The 17,670-nt window shown below is 52.7% G+C and overlaps 1 protein-coding gene across 3 annotated transcripts in view; it reads left to right on the forward strand.

Moving 5' to 3' along the window:
- TSPAN11 (tetraspanin 11) overlaps positions 1-17,670 on the forward strand; it is a 66,950-nt gene that overhangs the window by 26,750 nt on the left and 22,530 nt on the right. For all 3 annotated transcript variants that reach the window (XM_018048622.1, XM_018048624.1, XM_018048623.1), the window contains exons 3-4: positions 4,165-4,259; positions 16,153-16,344. In XM_018048622.1, coding sequence (XP_017904111.1) covers positions 4,176-4,259; positions 16,153-16,344 — 276 coding nt within the window. In that variant the 5' untranslated portion in view covers positions 4,165-4,175. The remainder of the gene's footprint in view (positions 1-4,164; positions 4,260-16,152; positions 16,345-17,670) is intronic.

Below are 17,670 nucleotides of genomic sequence, written 5' to 3' on the forward strand. Positions count from 1 at the left end.
GACTATAAAGAAAGCTGAGCACAGAAGAATTGATGCTTTTGAACTGTGGTGTTGGAGAAGACTCTTGAGAGTCCCTTGGACTGCAAGGAGATCCAACCAGTCCATCCTAAAGGAGATCAGTCCTGGGTGTTCATTGGAAGGACTCATGTTGAAGCTGAACACCTGATGTGAAGAGCTGACACATTTGAAAAGATCCTGAAGCTGGGAAAGATTGAGAGCAGGAGGAGAAGGGGATGACAGAGGGTGAGATGGCTGGGTGGCATCACCGACTCAATGGACATGGGTTTGGGTGGACTCTGGGAAGTGGTGATGGACAGGGAGGCCTGGAGTGCTGCAGTTCATGGGGTCACAAAGAGTTGGACACGACTGAGCAACTGAACTGAACTGATACATATATATGTATATATATTCTTTTTCAGATTAGTACATATATTATTATATAATATTATTATATATTATGTATTGTTATATATATAGTTGAATCGCTTTGCTATACACCTTAACTAATACAACATTGTAAATCAATTATATTTTAATAAAAAATGTTTAAAGAAAACAGTAAACAGAGTTGAAGACAGATATACAAGTTCATGGTCCTAGTGAGAGTCTGATATACCGTTTTTAAGAGTCAGTAGAGCAAGCAGCAGAGAAGACAATGGCACCCCACTCCAGCACTCTTGCCTGGAAAATCCCATGGACGGAGGAGCCTGGTTGGCTGCAGTCCATGGGGTCGCGAAGAGTCAGACACTACTGAGTGACTTCACCTTCACTTTTCACTTTCACGCATTGGAGAAGGAAATGGCAACCCACTCCACTGTTCTTGCCTGGAGAATCCCAGGGACTGGCGAGCCTGGTGGGCTGCTGTCTATGGGGTCGCACAGAGTCAGACACGACTGAAGCCACTGAGCAGCAGCAGTAGCGGCTGAGCAAGCAGACATAAAATCAGTGAGATTGAAGCTGTAAAAAGCACGGCTAGCAAGTTTGACCTAATTGATGGCTACAGAACTATGGCAGCTCACAGTGACAGGGTTTACCTTCTCAAACACATGGGAAACATTCACCCAAAAATGTTACCTTAAGAAGGTGCATACACTGCTTCTGCTTCCGTGCCCTCTGCCATCAGTTAATCCTGGCAGTACCCAGCAGGGAGGGGGGCTGGGAAGTGTCATCTGCTCCAGGTGGCCAGGTGCCCAACTGAAATGGGGGCTTCTGGTCCTAAGGCTGAGGGGGAACAGGTGTTAGGAAAGCCAGCAGCCTCAGTCCTCCTTGCTCCCTTCCCCTGGCAGCTCTGGTCCCAATAGCAGTGCATGGTGGATAAGGGCTTGGGCTGAGTCAGAAGCTCCTCGTTCTGTTCTGGTTTTACCACTTATTTGCTCTATAACTTGGATGAGTTATTTAACCTGTTGGAGCCTCTGTTTGTTTATCTAGCAAAATGAGAATAACTCTATTTCAAACCATCTCATCCATTTGGCATCATCGACTCAATGGACATGAATTTAAGCAAATTCCAGAAAGTGGTGAAGGACAGGAAAGCCTGGTATGCTGAAGTCCATGGGGTTGCAGAGTCAGACACGACTGAGCGACTGAACAACAGCAACTACTACTTCATAGGGCTGTTGGGTAGCTGGAACGAGATCATGTGTGTAAGGCACTTAGTCCTGGGCTTGGCACGTGATAAATGCTCAGTGTTAGCTGCACAGAGAGGTTAAGTAACTTGCTCCATGTCACACAGCCAGGAAATGACAAGGCTAGATTTCACATCCAGGCTTCTGGCTCCAAGCTGGTTCTGATACTTCTCTGGGGACCTCTGCCACCCCCAGCAGAGGGCCCCACAGATGGTAGGGCCCCATGGAAGGATCACACAACAGGGAGGATAGGAAACCATTAGCCATGTGACTTGAGAGAGGTTATGTTAAAATGTGTGACTTAACTCAGATGTGTGTGAATTTCCTCATTTCTTCTGCAGAAGGTTGGCTTAAGTGAGCCCAGAGGTTTCTACTGATGCTGACATTCCACAGACCCTTGTGGTTCTGTCTTCTCTACCCCTAGTGGCTGAAACTTTGCCATTAGCAATGTGTGGTTTTAGTTAAATCCTGTCACCTGCCTGAACTCTTAAAAATATAGTTTCCTTCGGGGTATCCTGATACCTCAGTTTGCAGGTCAAGAGAAGGCTCTGGTGCATGGACCCAGTGGGCCCCGACTGGGAGGGAAGGACCAGTCACAGGGAGAGGAGAATACAGACAGGCGAGGCCGAGCCCACTGGCCCAGGGGGTCCCTTCTTAGGGACCCGCCTAGTGACCTGCATGGTGACTGTGTCATAGCTCCTGGGTCAGTCGCCTAGTCAACTCCAGCCACTTTTTTATAGGGCTTCCTTTTTTCTCCTGTATTTTTTCTGCCACCCTACCTCTCAGACTAAATTGGAAGAAAATGGGTTTTGTCTTTTTTTAACGAGAAGACAAAGTCTTAAATTACCTTATTTGAGGTCTGCAAATAGAAATCCCAAATAAGACAGCCACCTCTTCTTTTCTCTCTTCCTCTTGCCTTGTCTCAGGAGCCCCTGAGCTCGAAATAAATCACAGAGCAGTGGCTCTGGAGGAAATCATCTGGGTCGGACCGGTACCAGTCACCGAGCGTGGGCAAGGCGGTGGGGGAAGAGCCCGAGTGGACAGTGGTGGGAACTGGGGAGAAGGAGACAGAGGTGGGCACACCATGGCCTTGCTGCTCTGGGTCTGGAATAAAAGAGGTCCCCCTAAAGGGGCGATTCCTTAAGGAGCAGCTGCGCTGAGTGTCAGCGTGTGTGTGGGTTCCCAGGAGATGACGAGCCCGCGGAGAGACCACAGAGGCTGCTGTTGGAACTTATATGCGAATGAGACCACCAGGCACAGTGACCCTTCAGTTTCTCATCTCACTGACGCCAGCGCCCAAGGAGCCCACCGGTGGGCATCAGGACTAGGGGAGGGAGCATGGCTCTGGGGCAAAGACTAGGAGTTCTACGGCTGGCGTCCTGGTTTTAATCCGTGTCCCAGGTAATCAAAATAGCCAACCGAGATTTACCCTGTGCTAGGGACTATGATCAGCCCCTCACAGAGACTATCCCATCGAGTCTGCAAGACATCCCGCCATGCAGGCATCGTCATCATTTCCTCCTGTCCAGATGAGGACACGGAGGACAAGAGGTTCCCTAACTACCCAGATTTTCACATGGCTGTGACAGATCAGGGTTGCAACCCAGGGAGCCGGGCTCCAGAGCTCTTGTCTTCCTCCTGCCAAGCCCCTCAGCCTGCTGACCCACTTCCTTCTTAGGAAACTCGATGTGCCAGGGCCAGGCAAGGTGGGCTGGGGATCATTGAGGCCCTTTCCGAGCATGATGCTCTGGTTTGAAATTCATACCTCACCTACGTGTGCAAAGGTCCTATTCAAATGATGCAGGATTCCACTGCAAAGCAGGTGCACTGAGTGTGTGTGTGTGTGTGTGTGTGTGTGTGTGTGTGTGTTGTGTGTATTCACGCACTTGTGTCTGGCAACCCTGCTGAGACAGGGCAGAGAGTAAGAGCACAACAGGACTGGAGACTTCCCTGGTGATCTTGTGGCTTAGACTCTGCATTCCCGTTGTGGGGGGCCCAGGTTCGATCCCTGGTCAGGGAACTAGATCCTACATACCACAACCAAGAGTTCACATGCCACAGCTAAAGATCCCACACATCACCACTAAGAGCCAGCACAGCCATGGAATTCTGCAGGCTAGAATACTGGAGTGGGTAGCCATTCCCTTCTCCAGGAGATCTTCCCGACTCAGGGATCAAACCCAGGTCTCCTGCATTGCAGGCAGGTTCTTTACCATCTGAGCCACCAGAAAAGCCTGTTTAAAAAGAATACAGCAGGACGGTGCAAAGTTGGTAGGAAGACTTGCAGGTTAGACCTACGTCAGAGGGGCCAAACCAAGATACACAGGCCTAGAAAATTCTGTCTGGGTTACCTCCTTTGTATGTCCAATGGACTCTGGGTTTTTCTGTTCTTTGCTCAGGGTTGCACACCCCCAACCTCAGAGCCCCCGGTCAGACAGGCTTGGGAGCCCCTTGAAAGGAACCTCACTGGGGATCCTGGCTCTGGGCTGGCGAGGCTGCCTCTCTGGACGCCCTGGCCACACATGTGTCTTTTTTGCAGGCCCAGCAGCCATGGCCCATTACAAGGTGGAGCAGGATGACTGGCTGATCGTCTACCTGAAGTATTTGCTCTTCGTCTTTAACTTCTTCTTCTGGGTAAGTGCACCCAGCGTGCTCCCCCCTACCCCAGCACCGAGTGAGTCAAGTCATCTTTGCTGTTTTGTGAGTTATCACTATGGCGTTGATTTTTTTCTTTTCCAAAGACCACTCAGGAGCAAACTCTGCCTGCTTGAGAGAGAATGTGTGCGTTTGTTACTGAGGGGGAACAAAAGTCTCAACCCACAGATTGGCGTGGGCAGCATCATGGCCTCTGAGAGAAGGCTCACTTGTATCCCAGCATCCTCGGCCCGCAGGGTCCACTCTGCCTTCCCAGCCATAGCTCGAGGCCCCGGGGCCTGGCTGGAAGTGTGACGGCCTCTAATTACTGCTTCTTTGTGTTTGAAGCCCATTTGCCTCTTATGACTCACATTCTCCAGGCCCGAGGCAGAGAGGCACAAGTCCTGGGGTGGGGTGGAGGATGGCAGGGCGGGGGCGCAGGATGCCTCTGTGCTTGGGGAATGGTCTCCATAGTGACCCCGCCCCAGGAAACTGCCCAGACTAGGTCTTCTGGGAGCAGAGGAGTCTGCGCACTTGAGACAACTCTCTGGGTAACCGGGAGCAGAATACCATCAGGTGCCCAAAATAGCCAGATCCTGGAGTGTGTGTATCACTTTGTGAGATGGTCTCACTTGACCTGGAGGGCTAGGGTGTGGGCAGCGTGGGCAGCTCTGCTGTGAGCAGCTCCTCTGTGCTGGCCAAGGCTGTTGTGTTCATCAGTAAGTCATATTCGACTCTTTTTTGCGACCCCATGGACTGCAGGATGCCAGGCTTCCCTGTCCTTTATTGTCTCCTGAAATTTGCTCAAACTCCTGTCCATTGAGTCAGTGATGCCAGCTAGCCATCTCATCCTCTCTCACCCCCTTCTCCTGCCCTCAGTCTTTCGAAGCATCAGGGTCTTTTCAATGATTCTGCTCTTTGCATCAGGTGAGCAAAGTATTGGAGCTTCAGCTTCAGCATCAGTCCTTCCAGTGAATCCCCAGCTAAACACAAGTTAGCTCTGCAATGACAAACCTGCATTTTTACCTGAATAATGTTCTTGTTCCCCCTCCCTCCCCTTGGAAAAATCTTTTATGTTATATGTCTCTAAGAGCTCCTTTTCAACTGCTCAGTGGGACGCCGCCTAGATTCAAATGGAGTTTTGTTCAAATCAACCTCAGATTTTGAATGTACCTCAGTTTATCTTTTATTGGTGTATTTCACAGATGCCCTGAAATGGTGTATGTATGTAAAGTGCTTGATTCCGTCTCTGCACACAGAAGGCACTCAATAAGTGCAGTATTTTGGATACATGAGATGTAGAAGGCCCCCAAATGCCACCAGATCAACCTGCCGATGAGGCTGGTTTAGGTTTCCTTGTTGCCATGGCAAAAGATGCAGTCTTGGAAGCATCTCGGAAAGACAGAGGCAGAGATGGGCTATGTCTGCCTTTTCGGTCTTTCATTAAGACAAATGAAATTGCTTAATACGGGGAAGGGTCCTGGCGCAGCAGTTAAGACTTGGTACACATACCGAGGCAAGGGTTTCAAAGAGTCGGAGACGTGATGCTATCTATTCAGAAGTTGAATGAGCTGATACTTGTTTAAATGCAAAGTTCCTGAAACAAACCATAAGCTCATTTTATTTGCACCTTTTATCTTCCTGGGCAAGTGTTTCCTGGAATAGTGGAGTTGTATAGAGGAAGACAGTGGAACAGTAAAGTCACGTGGGTGTGATCAGTGTGCTCTGTGGGTGTAGACACTTCCGATTCCCAGAGATAAATCCAGTGGGGTGTTTAGGATACTCGCTGAGTGAGGGTTTTTTTTAAAGAAGAAGTATGCTTTTCCTGATCATGAAAGTCTGATGTATCTACTTTAATAATCTTAAAATACTGAGAAATATAAATAAGGAAAAATTGGTCCAGTATCTCACTGTCTTGGGCTGCTGAGGAGCCTTAACAAAGCAGCATAAATTGGGTGGCCTCAGACAACAGAAATTTGTTGTCTCATAGCTCTTGAGGCCAAAAGTCCAAAGTCAGCTCCCCCGACACAGATCTCCTGCTCTGAGTTAAAAATACCCCTGCCCGGGGGGCCTGGCTGAACATGGCAGGCCTCCAGGGACCCAGTCAGCCAAGTCTCCTCCCCATGTAGGGGATGGTCAGTTTCAAAGGTTCAAGCTTTGAGGTTCTGGCATCTGTCCCCCAGACTCCCTGTGATCTCAGTAGACATGGGACAGACCCCTGGTCTTCCTTCTCCCACAGCAGAGCCCAGCCTCATGCATTCAGCAGCACACAGAGTCCCTGGGAATTTTCAAGAATTCTCCAGGGAGGGATCTTGTCCACGAGGACCCCTCCCACACACCCCAGAGTCTAGTGGCTGTTCCTCCCCTCGGAGCAGCCCCTCTCATAAGATGCATATCAGAGCCAGCACTTTGAGTGCTCTCCACGCCCCCCAGAGATCCCCACCTCTTCCCCCTTCCCCATAGAATCTGTGTAGAGCACCAGGGAGTGTCCCCAGACACCCCCATTTGCCGTCCACTGCCCCTCCCCCCACCCCGAGCACAGCCACGGAAGGTGCCCTAGACGGCAGAGGCAGATTGATAGGGGTGAACAATCCAAACACTTCCTCGTCAGAACAGTGGTCCTGCCCCGGGCATCTCCTTGCTACACGGTCCAGATCCGGCTGGGAGAGAGTAAGAAAGCCCAGGTTCTCCCAGTGGGAGGATTTGTGGGGACTCCCCTGGATAAAGACCTTCCGTGGATCATCCCTTGCGATGCTCGGATCAGCCCTGGTGGCCGTACCTCTGTCACCAGCAGGGAGCAGGCTCAGTCAGTTCAGATTTCTCCTTACTGTCTTGTTGTGATAAGCGAGCTGGAGCTGAAATCCAGGTGTTCTGGTCAACGATAATTGAAAATCCAGTTTGTGGCATTTATTAAGCAGATGCTAAGTGCCAAGCCCTGCTGTGGGCCCTTGGAGTGTCTGTGGACAAAGCTTCCTGCGTCCATGGAACTCACAGCTGAGGGCTCCCCTGGGCTGTGCTTCCACCTGCATTGTCCTAGATAACCTCCCAGTGCCCCGAGGCTGTGAACAGCTCTGTGAGAGCCCCGGCTTACTGAGGGGGAGGCTATCTGCCCAAAGCCCCAGAGCTGGAAGCACCTGTCTCCCATCCCTGAGTTGTGTGCTTGACCATCGGCTCTGATGTCATCCATTGCCTCCAGCTCCGAGTCCTGCATGTTCCCTGTGTCCTGGGGGTATGTGCTAAGATGCTTCAGTCATGTCCAACTCTTTGCAGTCCTGTGAACTATAGCCCGCCAGGCTCCTCTGTCCATGGGATTCTCCAGGCAAGAATACTGGTGTGGGTTGCTGTGCCCTCCTCCAGGGGATCTTCCCGACACAGGGATCCAACCTGCGTCTCTTATGTCTCCTGCATTGGCAAGCAAGTTCTTTACGACTAGTGCCATCTGGGAAGCCCATGAATTAGTGACACAGTAGAGCGTGCCAGGAAGACTCAGGCTCAAGTTCCAGCTCAAATTCAGAGCCTATTGTCTACTGTCATGGTACTGTGGGCCGAATTGTGACCCATTGGGATTCACGTGTTGAAGCCTGAATCGTCAGTGAGGCTCTATTTGAAGACAGGACATTTAGGAGGTAATTAAGGTTAAGTAAGGTCATAAGACCTGCCTCTTGAGAAATCTGTATGCAGGTCAGGAAGCAACAGTTAGAACTGGACATGGAACAACAGACTGGTTCCAAATTGGGAAAGGAGTACGTCAAGGCTGTATATTGTCACCCAGCTTACTTAACTTATATGCAGAGTACATCATGAGAAACACTGGGCTGGATGAAGCACAAGCTGGAATCAAGATTGCCAGGAGAATGATATGCAGATGACACCACCCTTAGGGCAGAAAGTGAAAAAGAACTAAAGAGCCTCTCGATGAAAGTGAAAGAGGAGAGTGAAAAAGTTGGCTTAAAGCTCAACATTCAGAAAACTAAGATCATGGCATCTGGTCCCATCACTTCATGGCAAATAGATGGGGAAACAGTGGAAACAGTGACAGACTTTATTTTGGGGGGCTGCAAAGTCACTGCAGATGGTGACTGCAGCCATGAAATTAAAAGACGCTTACTCCTTGGAAGAAAAGTTATGACCAATCTAGACAGTATATTAAAAAGCAGAGACATTGCTTTGCCAACAAAGGTCCGTCTAGTCAAAGCTATGGTTTTTCCAGTAGTCATGTATGGATATGAGAGTTGGACTATAAAGAAAACTGAGCGTGGAAGAACTGATGCTTTTGAACTGTGGTGTTGGAGAAGACTCCTGAGAGTCCCTTGGACTGCAAGGAAAGCCAACCAGTCCATCCTAAGGGAAATCAGCCCTGAATATTCATTGGAAGGACTGATGTTGAACTGAAACTCCAATCCTTTGGCCACCTGATGCGAAGAACTGACTCATTGGAAAAGACCCTGATGCTGGGAAAGATTGAAGGCAGGAGGAGAAGGGGACAATTGAGGATGAGATGGTTGGATGGCATCACCGACTCAATGGACATAAATGTGAGTAAGCTTTGGGAGTTGGTGATGGACAGGGAGGCCTGGCGTGTTGCAGTCCATGGGGTCACAAAAAGTCGGACACAACTGAGCGACTGGACTGAACTGAACAGAACTGAAGGTTATAAGAGGCTTCCCAGGTGGCGCTAGTGGTAAAGAATCTGTCTGCCAATGCAGGAGACTTGGGTTCAATCGCTGGGTCCGGACGATCCCCTGGAGAAGGTGTATTCTTGCCTGGAGAATCCCACAGACAGTGGAGCCTGCCGGGCTACAGTCCATAGAGTCACAAGGAGTCAGACACGACTGAAGTGACTTAGCCTGCATGCACTCACAAGAGATCATGAAGGTTGGGTCCTAATTCCATAGGTTGGTGGCCTTAAGTGGAGGAGGAGAGCACTCTCCAGAGGACATGTGAGGACACAATGAGAAAACAGCTGTCCGTAGGCAAAGAAGATCCTTACCAAAACTGAATCAGCCAGCACCTTATTTTGAGGACTTCCCACCTCCACAACTGTGGAAAATGGAAATAAATTTCTGTTTAAGTTGCCCAGCTATGGTGTTTTATCATGGCAGCCTTGAGCAGAGTAAGACATTAGGCAAATCACTTCATCCCACCGAGCCTCACTGTTTTCATACGTTGTGTGGGACTACCAGTACCTGTAAGAATTAAAGATTGGTATCGAGGAAAACATTTCCCTCTATTTCTGGCACATACTGGGTGCTTAGCTGCTCTGTGTTGCTACGGTGATTAGACTAAGGGGTCTGCCTCACCTCCAAAAGCTTTCTGTGTCCAGATCTCTGACTCAATGGCTTTGGGGATCACCACCCATGTAAGCAGCTTGTGAACACATAAGAAATGCTTCCATGAAGCTAAACTTACCTTTACTGTGTGCTGTGCACTCATATTCTCTCTTCCATTTCATGGTGGGTGTTCTGTTCTGTGTTTTAATGCAGGCTGCTGTTGCTTTTGTGATTTAGTTTCTAAGTCCTATCCGACTTTTTATGACCCCGTGGACCTCAACCCACCAGGCTCCTCTGTCCATGGGATTCTCTGGGCAAGAATACTGGAGTGGGTTGCCATTTCCTCCTCCAGGGGATCTTCCGGACCCAGGGATCGAACCCATGTCTCCTATGCTTCCTGCATTAGCAGGCGGATTCTTTACCACTGAGCCACCTGGGAAGCCCTTTAGTGCAGGTTACACCCATCCCACCAAGTTTATCTCACAGCCCTGAATGGTTACATCCCACAGTTTGAAACACCCAGAGCAATGGGATGGGAGTTGGGGCGGGGGTGGGGAGTGGTGGGAAGATTCAGGTGCCAGCTATGCAGTACAAGGTCTTGATGAGATTTTAAACCAAGCCTCCACCAGCTGCCAGCACAGCACAGTTTGGGGGTTATAAATCATCTCACTCTCCAAAAAGATCCTACAAGCACTCTGTAATTATCCTCACTCCCATTCTGTAGATGATAAAATGTCAGCTGAGATGATTCCCAGAGGTCAGTTCTGGGCTTTCTGACTCTGAGTCCGCTGCTCTTCCATCTCCATAGACCACAGACAGCTTTAGATCCTTCTCGCTGATGCCTGTGTGAACTCCCAAATATCCCCAGGGGTCAGAGTTGAACCCAGATTAAGATGTGTTTTGATGGCATAGGTAGTTTAGACACGCAGAGTGTGAAGAATATAAGCAAAACTGAAGTAGCGTGGCAGTACACACCCACATTCTGCATCTAAGCTCTGCCCCACCTCCGGACCCCTACCCCCACCTCATCCCATGTCTGCCCCCCATCCTTCACCATCACCTGCCCCTGACTCCCCCACTCCACCATGCAGTTCCATTAATGCAGAGTTGATCATGCCCATCTCACCAGCAGGATACAGCTCTGGGTCAGGAACCAAAATGCCAGTGCTTTCATGATCCTAAAATGAGCGCGACCCAGGCTTGCTAGGAAATGCTTTACTCGCCCTCCCGTGTCCTACATGGGTCCCTACAGTTCCCATCCCTCTTGCAATGTTGCTCTCTAACTTATTGTTTTAATTAGCTGCTTGGCTGTGTTAATAATCAAGGCTTTCCCAGCCTCCCAGGAGCTGCGCGGGCTGGGAGAACCAAGGAGCAGCGGCTCCCTTCCCTGGAGAGGCGTCTCTGCTCCGGAAGCTCTGTGCTGTCCAGGGTGTTGGCTGCTGAGTGGGCATCTCCCTCAGGGGCCCGTGGGGCTCGGCCTCCAGGAAATTCCTGGGATCCTCTGGGAGAACACGGGCCAAGGCGGGAGGCAGCTGTGATGGAGGACTCACCAGCCAGGGGGAGAGAGGTGTCTTGAGAGCACCCCTCCAGGGTCCCCAGGGAAGGAAGAGACTGCTCACCTCCGCGCCGAGGGGAGAAGCTTTCACTGCTCACCATCACCCCCACAGAATGTGGCCTGTGCCCACCTCCTGAAGCAGGCCATCCAAGGAAGAACAGCTGAGGGGCCCCGTGGCTGGCGTTTCTGCCACGTCCCACCTTAAGATGCCGAAGTCGCAGGACCCCATGGTGCCCGGGCATCCTGCCTCTCTGAGCCGCAGCATCTGCTGGGGGACAGGCCCTGCTTGGGGCGGGGTTGCTCATCTGGTCTGCCCAGGGCCACGGTGGGGAGGCTGGTCCAGGAGGAAGCCTGGGGTGGCTGCTCTGAGCTCTCCCTGAAGCGGCCCAGAAACCAGACAGTTTGCTTGGAGGAATCCACACCTGAGTCCAGGCTGGGGGCCTTGGGTGCTGGGTGCTGGGGGCGATTTTTCGGTGGGGATCCCAGCTGGTCAGCCCTGGAAGCACACACACTGCCTCTGGAGTGAGCAGGGACCAGGAGGCCATACAGGGTGGGCTGTTGTTGTTGTTCAGTTGCTAAGTCTTGTCTGACTGTTTGCGACCCCATGGACTGCAGCACGCCAGGTTCCTCTGGCCTCCACTACCTCCCGGAGCTTGCTCACACTCATGTCCATTGAGTCAGTGATGCCATCCAACCATCTCATCCTCTGTCGTCCCCTTCTCCTCTTGTCCTCAATCTTTTCCAGCATCAGGGTCTTTTCCAGGGAGTCCCCTCTTCGCATCAGGTGGCCAAAGTATTGGAGCTTCAGCTTCAGCATCAGTCCTTCCAATGAATATTCAGGGTTGATTTCCTTAAGGATGGACTGGTTTGATCTCCTTGATCTCCATGCTGTCCAAGGGACTCTCAAGAGCCTTCTCCAGGGTGGGGTGGAGGGACAAAAACCCGTGGCAGTATTTGGAGTGGCCAAATGGCGAGCTGTGATGTCAGAGGGGGACAGGCCCCTGCTGTTCCTGTAGGAGAGTGAAGAGTCCAGAGTGACCCTGGGGGGCTGGTTGGTTTGGGCAGTGGTGGTCCCGTTGATGAGGCTGCCAGGGGTGGGGAGCATGGAGGACAGAAGTGGTTCTGACTGGGTGAACTCACATCCAGCTCCCAGCCCTTCCAGCCCAGGTGGTGCTTGGCCCCTGGCGGCCTGTAGCAAACACTTAAGGGAGAGGACAACACTGTCACCTGTGTGATCCCGCTGCTGACCGGGGTCCCTCCACCGGGAGCGCCACCATCCTGGGCCTGCTCCAGCGGCCGGTCCTCCACCGACCCCAGCACAGAAAGCCTTTCAGCAGCCACACAAGACAAGGAGAAGCTGCAGTAACTTTTCCATTCTGCCTGCTTTCCTTTTCTGCCTGCAGCCTGAGGTCTCTCCAGCACACGCACGGACGAGCATGTGCAGCCACTCAGGCTAATCCTCCCCGTGATGACAAGTGACTTTCTGGCCATGCTTCTCTTCTATAAATGGGCCATTCCTAAAATTACACGGCCTGGGTGCCCTGCCGCCCCTCCCGGCCCGTGTGTGTCCTCGTGGGTAAGAAGGCCAACTTCACCCTCTGCAGGGTTTTTCTGGCTGATTGGCTGCAGGCTCTGGTTTTGAAAGATGTACCTAATATTCCACAGGAAACCAACCCAGTTTCTGCAAAGAGCCAAATGCTGTTGGATCAACTCTATGCAAATAGCTGTCTGCCCAGCTCAGCGGGGTCATTTGGCTCCAGCCCGAATCATCCTCCCCCGGGGCCTCTTCCACTGCTCTTTCTGCTGACCTGACATCTCAGAACTGCTTGTTGAAAGCTATGAGTGCTCTGGGTTTTTTGTGTCTTTTGGGCTTTGGGCCACAAGGCATATGGGATTTTACCTCCCCGACCAGGGATCAAACCCACTCCCCCTGCATTAGAAGGCAAAGTCTTAACCACTAGACTAACCAGGGAAGTCCCTAAAGATGATTTTCTAAAGAGCCAACTGGATCCCAAGGAGGACCCCCCCTGGAGGACTTGAAACCCACTCCGTGTCCCCAGCAGACGCATGGGATACCCCAGGGGAGGGTTGGGGGCCTCACTGACTTGGACTCGCCTCCTGATTTCTGGATGTCAGAACCAGTGTGGGTTTGTTGCTTTCCAGACCCAAACCAGGGCACTGTGTCCACCCAGACCCTCCTGTGTGGGCAGGGGCCTGCTGCCACCGTGCCTAAGCTGCGGCGCCCCCTGCCTTGTGAGACCCCAGCCCGTCTGTGACCGCAGGGTGCGCTGTTCCTTTAGGGGGCAGTGTGCTCCTCCCCGGGAGCACGTAGTCTTTTCCTTTCTTGCATAATCTGATTTTCATCCCTTTGGACCGAAAATCCTGCTCCTCGTTACCCCACCTTATACCCCAAAGCTACCATCACTGCGAGCACCCTGGCGTAGACAGGGAAGGAGGTGGGCAGTCCAGAGCCCGGCCAGGTGCCTCCAAGTGGTGGCCCAAAGGGAAGGTGTTCTTGGGGTCCTGCTCGGGGAGGGGGCACAAAACACTGACCCCTGTTAACTAGGAAACTATGTAATGGTTCTCAACTGGAAGCTACTGGAACTTGGTAAAGGAACCGTGGCAGTCCCACCCCCAGTCACCTGCGTGATGCTCCAAGGTGCCCAGGCAGTGCAGCCCGACTGAGGAGTGCTGTCTTAGAGGATGAGTGATGGCCCCTCAAGAGGCATCTATGCTGGGGTCGTTGTCTATGCAAGATGGGACCACGACCCCTGAAGCAGGGCACATTAGTCCATGTGGATGGCACTTCTCTGGGCATTGTGTGCAGAGCTGTTTATCAGAGTCTCAGTGGGTTCCATGTCCCCCAGCAGATTAAGTGTCCCCGGGGCAGTCCGCGCCCATCCCTTTGGGTGGTTCTAGGTCCAGTGTAAGCCTGTGGGGTCGACAGGCCTCGTGGATGATGTGCAGGTTTCTCTAAAGACCCTACACGTGCTGAAAGGTAGGGCCACTCAGCGCGGTCACGTTGGCTGTTTCATGCTGCCCAGGATCTCTTCTTGGTGGTAGCACGTGCCTTTGATTAATAAGAAATGAGGAGTGAATTATCACTTAATACACTGCGTTCGGTGGACAGAAGCCCTTCAAAACCTAAGATCCCTGGGAGAAAGTCATCAAAGGGGCCCTTGGTGATTAGAGGTTAGGAACCCCTGGCCTAATACACCCCGATTGTTTGAGGGATGGAGACATGAGGCCCAGAGAGGTTCAAGGACCATCTTTAGGTCACACAACTAGTTATGCACAACTGAGGCCCTCAGCCCCAAGCTTCTCAGGTGGACTGTAGGGGCAGAAAGAATATGTGCCGAATATTTTGCTGGAAACCCTCACTTGACACAATCCCGCGGACCCAGTTGTGGGAAATCCCTTACTGGTCACGGAGGTTGCGTGGCCAGAGATAGCCCGTGCCCTCAGAGGACTGTCCTAGGCCAGGATTTCATCAAACGTAAGATACCATCGCTTGTAAGATACGCCCTTGTTTTCGGTACCGCAAGGCAGGAGTGCTGCCAGCTGTGGTTGTCAGGTGCCATCAACCATAAGCTGTATCTTGAGCTTTGTTGGTGGTGTTCAGTCACTCAGTCACGTCTGACTCTTTGGGACCCCAAGGACTGCAGCGCACCAGGCTTCCCTGTCCTTCGCTATCTCCTGGAGTTTGCCCAAATTCATGTCCATTGAGTCCGTGATGCCGTCCAACCATCTCCTCCTCTGTCATCCCCTTCAATCTTTGCCAGCATCAGGGTCTTTTCCAATGAGTCGGCTCTTTGAATCAGGTGGCCAAAGTACTGGAGCTTCAGCTTCAGCTTCAGCATCAGTCATTCCAACGAATATTCAGGGTTGATTTCCTTTAGGATTGACTAGTATGATCTCCTTGCAGTCCAAGGGACTGCAAAAAATCTTGATCTTAGAGATGTCACAGTGTGAGGAAAAAAATGTGTCATGGAATCAGAGCAGGTGGATTCCACTCAGAGCTGGTTCTCTTAACCTGCTAGAGGTGCTAAGCGGGACAAAATGGTCCTTAGAAGGAAACACGTGTATCTGAAAGCAGGAATGAGTCGAGAGCCTCCCAGCCCGGTGTGTGCAGTCCCAGGATGGCGTACTCGGACTGGCCCTCAGCAGACCTGCATCTGCGTCTCAGTCTTGAAACTTGAGGGCTGTGCTCGTGAGCACATTCTAGTCCCCCCAGCCTCCGTTTCTTCATGTGCAAAAGAGGGGAAATGTGCGCTCCCACCTACCTGCCCTGAGCCTCCTGGACTCTTGTAAAGCTCAGAAGAAGACATGGGAAGTTGAGTCCCAGAGGTGCCTGGTGCAGACTCATGGTTAAGGAGTCCCCACCCGCCCGCAGAGGTCCCTGTCCGGCCGCTGGAGGACACACACACGCAGGCACACACACGCTGCCCGGCATCACAGGAAGGGTCATTGAGCCTCACTGTAGGAGGAACAGGGCAGGTGTGTCCCCAGGGCCCCTTCCTGGGATCAGGGCTAAAAAGGATCAGTCAGCAAACAGGACTCCTCCCCTCCTGCTCAATGTCCTGCTGTCCCAGAGCGACTCCAGCCTCTGGGGCATGTGTCCCTTCTGCCGAGGGGGCAGCATGGTTGAGCCACAGGCCAGGGCCCAGAGCTGGAGCCAGAGGTGGCCCTCAGGCAGCTCCTACTCCATTGGTAGGGCGCAGGTAAGAAGCCCAGTCGTGTGGCCCCCCAGGGTGATGAGAAGGGGGCTTGTGAAAGTGCCCCTCTGGGGACACGAGCAGCAGGGTGGCAGGAGGGGTCCCCACGACTAAAGTGTCCCTGACTCGTGACAGAGATGCTCGGGCATCGTGGTGGGAAGCAGGGGACTGGGGGGTCAGACCTGCATTCTCACTCTGTCCCTGCTTCTCCCCTTGGCCATGGAAAAGCCTCTGTTTCCGCATCTGCAAAATGGGCAGCCAGACCTTTCCCCCGGGCTCCTCCAAGGACCAAGTGAGTGGATGGGCAAGAAGGGTCCCGCGTGCAGTGGGTGCTCAGACCCCGTGTCCCGCAGGTCGGGGGCGCCGCGGTCATGGCCGTGGGTGTCTGGACCCTGGTGGAGAAGAGCGGCTACCTCGGCGTCCTGGCCTCCAGCACCTTCGCCGCCTCTGCCTACATCCTCATCTTCGCGGGCGCCCTCGTCATGCTGACCGGCTTCCTGGGCTTCGGCGCCATCATCCGCGAGGACAGAGGCTGCCTCTCTGCGGTGAGTGCCTGCCCGGCAGCAGGGCGGAGGGGGCCACCCGCCCGCCCGGGGCCTCCGACCACCTGTTCCCCCCCTGGGCCCCCGACCAGGCTCCGTGCTGAGAGCCCCACTCTGAGGCCTGCGGAGGGCTGGGGAGGGGCGGGTGGCCACGAGCCGGCTGTTTGCCACCGTCTCCAGGTTCTTATTAGGACCTAAGCCAGGAGGATGCCTCGCTGGTGGTGGCAAAGCTGCTCCCTCACCTCCTTCCTGTCCCCTCCTCTTCTTCCTCTGTCCAGGCTTTATCATGGCAATTTTCAAACATAGGCTAAAATGAACAGAACTTTTTCATGAAGCTCACGTCATCACCCAGACTCACCTCCACCATCTCAGAGCCGATCCTCTCTGCCTGCACCCTTCCCCGCCCCCACCGGAGACCCCAGACTGCAGGCGTCTGTCAGTGCCTCAGGGTATACCTCGAAAATCAGGATTCTCTTTTGAGAAAGGGTAACGACAAGACTGTTATCACACCTAGAAACCATTAAGAGCCGATCCTTAATATCATGAAATAACCAGGCAATTTCAGATTTCCCCCGTTGAGCCATAAGCTATTCTTTTTTGTTGTTGTTTTTTCAGTTTATTTGAGTCAGGATGGAAGTGAGGTCTGTGTGTTAAAGTCGGCCAAGTTGTCCCTCGGGTCTCTCTTGGCCTCTCGCTCCCCATCAGTCTCTGACTCTTCCTCGCAACGTATCTGCTGGAGGAACCAGGTCATTTCGTTGATGGCTCTGCTCCCTCCCCGTCTGGACTTTCCCATGCCGTCCTGATGATGCTCTGGGAGTTGGATGTAGAAGCTTGGTCAGACTCAGGTGGGATCGTTCAGGCAGGTGTTTGTTTCATGGGTGAGGTGGGCACAGGCTTCTTGACAAACACCCCCTGGGAAGGTGGGAAGACTGCTCCCCACCCCCACCACTGCTGACCCTGAGCACCAGGGAAGGAAGTCAGGGCTATACCCGAGGGGGCAGAAGCCGGAGTCCCACTCTGGACTCCCAGGCCTGACCCTCCCTCCCTCCCTCCCTCCTGGGCACCTGTCGACAGATCAGGCTCCCTGGGGCCCGGCTGGCATCTCCCCCTTCATGTCCCCAGCCACAAGCCCTGTGTGGGCAGTAATTAAGAAGCGTTAGTCGCTCAGTCACATCCAACTCTTTGCAACTCCATGGACTGTAGCCCTCCAGGATCTTCTGTCTATGGGGTTCTCCAGGCAAGAATACTGGAGTGGGATGCCTTGCCCTCCTCTGGGGGATCTTTTCCACCCAGAGATCGAACCCAGGTCTTCTGCTTTGCAGGCGGATT

Source organism: Capra hircus, chromosome 5 (genome assembly GCF_001704415.2).
Source record: "Capra hircus breed San Clemente chromosome 5, ASM170441v1, whole genome shotgun sequence".
Classification (NCBI taxonomy): domain Eukaryota; kingdom Metazoa; phylum Chordata; class Mammalia; order Artiodactyla; family Bovidae; genus Capra; species Capra hircus.